Source organism: Limulus polyphemus, unplaced genomic scaffold (assembly GCF_000517525.1).
Source record: "Limulus polyphemus unplaced genomic scaffold, Limulus_polyphemus-2.1.2 Scaffold89, whole genome shotgun sequence".
Taxonomy (NCBI): domain Eukaryota; kingdom Metazoa; phylum Arthropoda; class Merostomata; order Xiphosura; family Limulidae; genus Limulus; species Limulus polyphemus.
The window spans coordinates 783,118-793,323 of record NW_013665699.1 but is presented as its reverse complement, the minus strand read 5'-3'; the positions used below and the strand labels follow the sequence as shown (position 1 = coordinate 793,323).

Genomic DNA, 10,206 nt, shown 5'->3' with positions numbered 1-10,206 from the left:
ATGTTAGTTTAATGACTCGACATATCACAGAACCTGCACCTTCTGTCTCTACTCCCAGTTCATTTGTTATTTACATAATATATTATTTGATGTTAGTTTAATGACTCGACATATCACAGAACCTGCACCTTTTGTCTCTATCCCAGTTCATTTATTAATTACATAATACATTATTTGATGTTAGTTTAACGACTCGACATATCACAGAACCTACACCTTCTTCCTCTATCCCAGTTCATTTGTTAATTACATAATATATTATTTGATGTTAGTTTAACGATTCGACATATCACAGAACCTGCACTTTCTGTCTCTATCCCAGCTCATTTGTTAAATACATAATATATTCTTTGATGTTATTTTAACGACTCGACATATCACAGAACCTGCACCTTCTGTCTCTATCCCAGTTCATTTGTTAATTACATAATATATTATTTGATGTTAGTTTAACGACTCGACATATCACAGAACCAGCACCTTCTTCCTCTATCCTAGCTCCTTTGTTAAATACATAATATATTATTTGATGTTAGTTTAACTACTCGACATGTCACAGAACCTGCACCTTCTTCCTCTATCCTAGCTCCTTTGTTAAATACATAATATATTATTTGATGTTATTTTAACGACTCGACATGTCACAGAACATGCACCTTCTATCTCTATCCCAGCTCCTTTGTTAAATACATAATATATTATTTGATGTTAGTTTAACGACTTGACATATCACAGAACCTGCACCTTCTTCCTCTATCCCAGTTCATTTGTTAATTACATAATATATTATTTGATGTTAGTTTAACGACTTGACATATCACAGAACCTGCACCTTCTTCCTCTATCCCAGTTCATTTCTTATAAAGCCAGATCTTTTCTGTTTGTGTATTAACGTTTAAAAGGAGTACTAAGGCACAGTCTGGATCTTTTATATTGAGTTTTTTTATAATTCAGATTAGTATAATTGAAATGCTTTGTTTTGACTTTAAGAAAGTTTTATATTATTTTCCTCATAACAAAAACTTTCACAGTCAGAAGTAGTCAGAAAATGCATGAAACTGTTTGTACTAATTAAAGTAATCGACTGAATACTCTTTAGTGTAGTATTCAATTTATTAATAAATGTGCATATCACAAAAACTACTAATCAGAATACAGAAGATGCCGCTGGTCACTATTTAATAATAATAAATGTTCTGCATCTAGTAATATATGAATACTCCCTTTATAAATGTGATTTGGTTTTTTTCTCCTCATTTTGTCATAATTTATCTCTTTCTTTTTGTGGCTGTTTCGTACATGTTCTTAATTTCGGCATCATTAACACCTGGATCCATATGATCCAATGCGTATATTAGCGCCACCTATATGTCTATAAAATAGAAACAAAATCAAAGAATGATCGACTAATTTCACGCGAGGTTTATAAAACTGGGTAAGGTGCAGTGCATACACATTCTTCTTGGAATATTTTAGATTAAATTTAATATTTTAAATATGAAAAGTGAGTTATAAGGTATACACTATCCATGTGAACTTTTAACTTTTGATAACAAAATCAATGTTTTTTTACAAAACTTATTTTTCCTATATCTAATCAGTTCCTTAGTTCAACGTATTTGTTAAATGTTATCTTGTAATATTCACAATATCTGATATATTTTCTTAATATGTGCATGTTATGATTTAATTATAATCAAAAGACATATATATATATGCTTTTTTTCAAACTCTTATTCTTTATTGGTTGAAGTTCTCTAAAACTAATAGAAGTTCATCGGTCAATATTTCATATAATGCTGACCATACAGTGCTTTTATTAATGCTTTGTTTCAAATGCATAATTCTAGCTTCTAAGCATTGACTCATAAGAAGTACAGAATGCTTATTTAATAGCTTTGTAAAAAACGTAATTATTATGAATGTTTTTCTGATGAAAATGGCTTTGAAATAATATACAAGTTTGAAAGAGAAAAAAATATTTCCGAAACGTTTATTTCTCTGTTCTCAATAATAGTTAATATTTTGCTTATATTTGTAAGCAATAAACGGAGTGTACTTTTCCTGTTATCTAACATCTATAATCGAGTGTAGGTGTGATTTAATTCTGTTTCAAAATGTAACCGCAATTATAAATATCGCAAAATTCAGGATTATACCCACGATATTACTCCCAGTAACTCTCAGGAGTTGTAGCTCGAAGCCCGACATGGCCAGGTAGTTAGGGCGCTTGACTCGCAATTTGAGGGTCGCGGGTTCGAATCCCCGTCCCACCAAACATGCTCGCCCTTTCAGCCGTGGGGGCGTTATAATTTGCAGTCAATCCCACTATTCGTTGATAAAAAAGCAGCCCAAGAGTTGGTGGTGGGTGATGTTGAGACTAGCTGTCTTCCCTCTAGTCTATCACTGCTAAATTTGGGACAGCTAGAGAAGATACTCCTCGAGTAGCTTTACGCGAAATTCAAACCAAACCACAAATGCAAATTCATTTTAATAGTATATAAAATAGTATCTTATTGTGTCTTTATGAATGGCCCTCCACACTCGGAAACTCACTCCTCCTGTTCATTAACTGGTTTAAGAGTTAAACTCATTGTATATACTCTCAACCAAATTAAACTGTGGTCACATTAGCTCTTAATATTTCAAATTACATTATTGATGCTAGGGAACTTGCGGGTTTATTTAAAAACAAAGTTAGCTATTAGTAAACACATTTTTTGCATTCTCAACAAGTGTTGTTGAAATCCACCAATACGCAGGCTGGTTCAAAAACTAAAGGTTAAGCACTATTCCATCACGTAGTTTTTGATAGTTGGCAGAGTTCTTGGTGAGTTTTATAAACTTAGAGATATATTTGAATTAACATATACTTTAAACAATACTGTATCAGCTTCTAACTGCGTTATTTTTAATCACATCATTAGCAGAATTTCTCTTCATTCTGCTGGCATCCAATGTGCATTATGTAAATCTGCTTTTCAATTATGCATGTCCTCGTTTCTATGGTTTCATGTTGAGGCTTTCATGTTTGGAATTTAGATTTCACGCCCATAGGATGGGCGGGGTTTTGAGTACAAATGTTTAACTTAAACTGTTCTATGAGAAACCTCCTTAGGAACTTTTTTGTTATTCTACGTAAAAAATACTTTAATTGTGTTTACAAATACTTGGAAATTCATTAATTCACTTCTTTTTTTTTCTTTTTTAAACCGGACTCCCGTCTCCCGTTTTTGGCTTTGGGTCACTATAAGCGAATTCTCCCTTTGAAAACTCGTGGCTAGAGGCCCGAGTTTACTTTTGTTCTGCTTGTACCTGTTTGGATGTTAGTCATAAACAGAAAACAAGAAAAACATCTCTACTTTCTTTTGAGCAAGCATGCTCCAACAGGTGGTGCTACTAAAAACTTAATTAAATTGGTTTATTTTAATCTTATAGTTCCGACTGTAAAATTAGTAAGAGTACGTAGTGTAGGCTCTAAACCAGAAATAAAATGTATTGACAAACAAACACACACACATATATAATTACACTTTCCGCCCTCTTGCCCCCCCCAGTGGCACATCGGTATGTCTGTGGACTTATAACGCCAGAAATCGGGTTTCGATACCCGTGGTGGGCAGAGCACACAAAGCCCATTGTGTAGCTGTGTGATTAACTTCAAATAAACAAACAAACTTTCCACCCTCAACCTCTTATAAATACAACAGTCTTCTCTGCTCTTACTGATTATTATAAAAAGGATTAAATAAGCACCCCAGTGGCTCAGCGGTAAGTCTGGAGGCTTATAACGCTCAAAACCGGGTTTTGTTACCCGTGGTGAGCACAGCACAGGTAGCCCATTGTGTAGCTTTGTGCTTAACAAAATGAGTTAATATTTAAAGTTTGATGGAAAAGCAAATTTTACTTTCAATAAATCGCTTCATATTAATCAATAAATATGAAGAGTTGAAATAATATTCGTCGCGCGCAGATGTGCAAGAATAGTACACTTAAATTTCTACTAAAAAACACCATAGAGGTTAGATTCTGTAGCCTTGAAGAATAGTCCCTAAAGTTTACACTGTAAATTATTGAAATGGCTTATCCGAGGTTCGTCATGGGTATCCAATCTTGTGTTGGTTTTTATACTTTATTAGGATCGGAGGCGTATTCACAGAAGATTACTTGCGTCAGTAAAGAGCCATCTACTGTCCAACATAGTACTCATTTCAGTTATACATACTGACTTAACCATCACCAATGGCAAAATCTCCAAAAGATGTCTACTACCAGATGATATTAAACACTTTTGTAAAATACAAATTTTGAACACGCCGTTTACAATTTCGCGAAGTTCATTTGAAACTATCCTTCCACAACATCACGTTCATCGATTACCTGAATTGTGTTATATTGTTAGGCATGATAAGTCGTTTGTGTATAAGTTTCTTGTAAATAAATATGAATTTTTAGTCTTTTGTATGAACCTAAAGAAAAGTGCTCCGCGTTTAAGTTTCAGAGACAAAAATTCCACCAAACCAAAGATAATGATCGATAAATATAAGTTTCGGTTTGCAGCTTTTTATGTCAATATTATTTTAGAAAAATAAAATAAAAATCTCCCGCAACTTCATTGTTTATAGATTCCAATATTACATTTCTATATATATTTGTGGTTGTACATTTTTATGTTTACTTTTATCAAATTTCTTTAAATTAACAATAAGCTACCTATACTGATTGGTTTTATCTGGTCCATAGGATGCCACAGGGGCTGTACTAGACAGGTGGACACTGGCAAGCCGAGAAGAAGAACAATTAATTCTACAGCAGTTCCTTAGATTCGGAGAAACTAAGTCTATTGCTCATCAATTACTCCTGCAGGAGACCTGTGAAAAAGGAGACTATAGCGTTCAGCCACCCAAGACGGATTCTGACATCAGAAAGTTCATCGAGCGAACAAACAGGGTGGTCAGTTCAGACTTGTTTAAACATAATAGTTTCTCCCCGGTGACGACGAACATGTCTTTCTCCCATCCTTTCAGCAAGTCAAGTATACCATACCCTCCCTCTAGTGTCAGTTCCACTCAGTCTCTTTCACCTAGTGGAGGTTCTCCGTTAAACTCTAGCAGCCCTCTAGCAGTATCGCCTTTAAACAAGCTCCAGAACATGCAACCTTTCGATTATCGACGAGAGAAAATAAGCCCAGAACCACGTAGCCACGACATACCATCAGCTCTTCCACTTACCCAATCTACTCCGGTGACCTCCTCCACAACCTCCGTCCCGAACCTATTGTCCGTTACAACAGCGCTCACAAATCATGTTCCATCAGTCACAGTAACATCTGATTTTAGTGTTACTGATGGCGGTTCTGAGGAAGATAGTAACACAGTGATGAACCTCAGTCAGCGAACCAGTCATAGCTTGGATTCTATATACGCTGCTAAGAAAGTGAAGCATCTCCGTAAATCCACTAATCCTATGAAGAGGAAATGGAACCCACTGATACTGAGCACCATGGCAACTAATCCCACCACTGGTAAGAAGCGTGTCCAGTGCCACGTGTGTTTCAAGACATTCTGTGACAAGGGCGCCCTCAAGATCCACTTCAGTGCAGTACATCTTCGGGAAATGCACAAATGTACAGTAGAAGGATGCAATATGATGTTCAGTTCTCGAAGAAGTCGTAATCGCCACAGTGCCAATCCCAACCCCAAACTTCATACACCAAACTGCAGAAGAAAGCTCAAACCCCATGACGGTCGATCTGCCCATTTTCCGGTGCTTCCTCCTACATCTCTCCTAAACTTCAACAACAATATGCTTCCATCACCCACTGCTCCACTTCTCGATAGCAATACCTCGAAGATGACAGACCAACCTCGAGTTAATACTCCCTCACTTGGCAGTATTTCAAGCCTTGTATCTCCATCAGGAAACCTCCCTGGTACCAATTATCATAATTCAGAAGATTGTGCTCTTTCTCTGACAAAGAAATCTCGATTTGATGAAGGCATTCAAGGTATTCACATAACTAATGGTTTAGAAAATATTGAACTAGCGCGGAAAGATGAGTCTTCCTTCAAGAACAAAGGTTTTCACAAGAGAAAAAGTCAAAACCCTATTAAGTGTGCTGTGACCAGCGATGATGACATGCAATATGTTTCTACCGATGAGTCTTCAACTGATACTTTCATTGACCAAGTTGACGACGAAAATGGTCTTCTGGAGTCTAAGTCCGACGATTATACCTCAGATTTCCAGTATGAATCAAAATATGATGATTTTGATAAAGACGAGCAGACGACTGAAGAAGAGAAAAAATGTGATGATCACAAGACATTGATGGACGAAGTCAGACAAAATCAAGAACCATCAGCTAATGGAAATGACGAGCAGGAAACTGCCACAGATATGACTAAAAAGAACACTACAGAGCAAACTGATATAAGTGAGAATCCATTGCGCCATCTAGAAACTCTATCCCTGGGGGCTTTTACAAGCATGGTTTCAACAACACGAAATGTTATCAGCCAACATTCTTTATCTTCTATTAGCGGAGTTTCATTTCATGCCCCTGGGTTGGGTCTTGCAGCACCCCAAAGAGCCAACAGTCCGCCTCGTCACAGCAACACCTCACCATTGGAAGGTCCCACAACATCCACGAATTCTGTTGCACATACAGTTCAAACATTGACCACAGCTGACCAGGACTCGAATCCTAACGACCAAGTTCCCTTGATTTCGGTGTACCGGGACGCCTCTATGGTAGGTTCTATTGAAGTTCCGGTCGACAAGGAGAATCCAAGAAGGTGTATCGCTTGTGGGAAGATATTCCAGAACCATTTTGGAGTGAAGACACACTATCAAAATGTGCATCTCAAGCTGATGCACAAATGTACAGTTGAGGGTTGCAATGCAGCATTTCCTTCTAAACGTAGTCGAGACAGACATAGTGCCAACCTTAATCTTCATCGGAAGTTACTTTCTACTAGCTCAGACAAAACTTCTCCTTTCCTGGATAAGAACAACCTCTACCCATTTCACCCAAGTGCGTTTAGAGAAGACATATTTTCCAGGTTCTATGATCCACAAGCTCTGCCACTGAGTTTTGCAGATCTCTACCATGGAAGAATACCCACTTGTGGCCCTGAAGGATTTTTATCAAACCCTGCTTTTGCTAACCACTTAGGTGTTGGAGCGGCCCTTGGAGCTGTTCCTCCTTTTCATCCCGCCTTCATGGCCCCAGTAACTACAACAAATACCTCAATGTCAGAGGGTTTTGTTGGATTAAGTGGAGCTAGTGGGCGAGAAACTCCCAGTAGTTCACTGACTACTTCCCCCAGTCCTCAACCCCAAACCCCTAAATCAAATATACAAAACCACTCCTCCATACGTTTGGATGAAGAACTGTTTCCGGATCCAAAAGGGAAGTTTTTTTGTGTGTTTTGTCAGAAGACTTATCACGAAGCAATGATGCTCAGAGAACATTATGAAAAATATCACTCAGAAGACTTATTAATATGTAATGTAGATGGTTGTGGTAAAGCTTTTCTTTCCAAAAAGGCTATGAACTCTCACAGCAAAGATGACAATGTACACATGCATAGCAGAGATAGACCACACGCGATTTCTTAAATGATTAAGACTTACAGAATCCTAAGTTGTCGAACAGTTGTTGGTATTGTTAAAACTGTGATGACATATGGTATATATATGAGACAACAAATGTACATTTAGGGGTTCTATGAGATGTATAGATGTTGTGACGTTCTCCGTTGCAACTAATGTTGCAGAAACAAGATTTTCTATAGTGTAGTACATATCTCATAGTAGCCCCATTAGCACTTCGTAAAGAAAAAACTGTGAATTACATGAGCATATTACTATTACAGGGCCCATGTGACGAAAAGGGGGCTTAAAATATAGGTTGTTTGTGTACACTAAGTCAGACTATAGAGATCCTAAGTGAAAAATATCCATGCATATTATTCTCTTCATAACACTTTATTGTATATAGATTTTCTTTCGATCAGGATCTTACAGTTTCTAGTTATAGATGGACAGATTTTTTTCTTCCATGTTACATGTATTTTATTCCTGTTCTCGTATTTGATCTGAAGTTTATATAGATGTTTGTGGTTCATTCTTGGGTGTATGGTTGAATACTATTTGTCATTATATACACACTCTCTGTTTCTGCTTTCTCAGCGTCGTATTTTTCATTAAATATTACACTTCTTACTCTTGTGAAAGTAATACAGAAGGATTTCTTATATTTACTAGATATATATCGTGTTATGGGCTTCTGCTCAAAACCTGCAATGGATGATCTTCCAAACAAAGGTTCAGAATTACAACTTTCTTAAGGTATTCAGGAGTTTTATATTGCCTTCCTTCTCGGTGGGAAAAACATTAGTTTTCAGTTAGCTTTTCTTTATCATGGTTAGAAACGTGATATTTATTGAAATGTGATTTTCTTTGAAGTGTGAATCTTGAAACTTATTATTCATTCAGTCATATTATGTAGTGTTCTTATTACACGTAATTTTCCCTTTTCATTTTCAATTGCTGATAGGTTAATAATAATAAATGAAATCGTTCAATTATATTACGGGCAAACAGCAACAAGGTTGAATGTGTATATATAGTTGGAGTCTTTCAAGGTTCTTTAAATGTCTGCCCGGTTTTGGAAATTTTTTTTCTTGACAGTTTATAACTGTTTATGTGGGACTAAAGGTGTTCCATGCAGACCTATGAATGAAATATTCATTCCTTTAGAGTTTGTTCAGCGTAATTTAAGTTATTAATATACCCAAAGCTTAAGACGCCCTCTTTCTTTCCACATAGAGAGAGAGAAAAGGTTTAATGTAAGTGTTTATATTTTGTGGGCTTGAGTACGTCTACAGTGTCTGTTCAAGAAAAAAATCCCAGGTTGAAATAAAAATACGTTGTTGTTTCTGTGTATGAGGCTATGCCTGACTTGAAGAACACCTAGTGTTTTTGAATGGCACATTACATAAATTGACTTTCTTAATGAACATAACCTTACTAATCATCTTCACCACAAATAATTAGTGCTTTCTATCTCTATTATGTATAGAAAATTTGATGAAAATTATATTTACTTTCAGTGACTATATAGTACGTTTTACAAAAAGAAAGAAAAGAAAAACACTTGATAAGGTTTGGGCTCGAAAGGTTACTGAGAAATAAACCAGGTGGCGCTATGTGGTACAACATTTTCTAAACCTATGTAAGAAAAGGGACGCTGTATAAACTTCGAACACATTTACGTATAAATAAATAAATAATAGTAGAGAAACTTATATATTAGCTTTAGAACTATCTAACACACATATCTCAAAATATGTTAAGAAGGATATTTCTTGCAAAAAATCTGTATACAACTGAAACATTGAAACGAAAAATTGCATAGCCACGTCTGTTTTTTTATGTATATCATTACTCCATACCTACAAAAAAAATGTTTTCGTGGTTCTACCTGCACTTCTGTTCACAGCAAAAATAATACAAGTATGCCTCACTGGAAAGTTTATAAATAATTTTTTTTCAAAGAAAGCTCTTACGAAAAAGAACACATACATATATATATATTATTATAAAGGACAAAAGATGCGCATATTTAATAACACATTTTATTTGTTTAATTTCGTAGCAATTACTATAATCCATAGTTTTTAAAACAAGCAAAATATTCAGAATAAAAATGACGAATTAATATACGAGAAGCAAAAAAAAAAATTATAAAATCACACCGAAGTATCTTGAAATATCAACCATAAACATTCAAAATAATCCATAAATAAAATATCAAAATTGATTTTAAAATATATAACTCTAGTTATATGGCAAACTAATTAAAAAGTACACAATTAATTTTAGTATTTGATTTTTTTTAAACCTTATACCATACATCGGTCAAACGGCCATGTCAAATATCCCTAAGGTTCAGGTATAGCCATTCTTAATTTGGAACTGATGACCAGAATAGCGAAATTGGATGCCAAAGTACCTTCCCATAGTTTAAGGTTTGTTTGTGTGTGCCTTGTCATAGCAAATCCACACTGGGATATCTACTGTGTCCATCAAGGGGAATCGAACTCCTGATTTTAGCGTTGTAAGTCCGTAGAGTTGCCGCTGTCCCAACGGGGGACAAATGAAGATGCGGAGCATATCGAAGTATGAACTTTGGATCTC

General features: G+C 35.7%; 1 protein-coding gene across 4 annotated transcripts in view; it reads left to right on the top strand.

Moving 5' to 3' along the window:
* The window catches only part of LOC106468549 (zinc finger protein basonuclin-2-like), a 228,904-nt gene extending 219,994 nt beyond the window's left edge, over positions 1 to 8,910 (top strand). For all 4 annotated transcript variants that reach the window (XM_022397582.1, XM_022397578.1, XM_022397590.1 and 1 more), the window contains one exon: positions 4,744 to 8,910. In XM_022397582.1, the coding sequence (XP_022253290.1) occupies positions 4,744 to 7,623 (2,880 nt within the window). In that variant the 3' untranslated portion in view covers positions 7,624 to 8,910. The remainder of the gene's footprint in view (positions 1 to 4,743) is intronic.
* Positions 8,911 to 10,206: the final 1,296 nt, after the last annotated feature.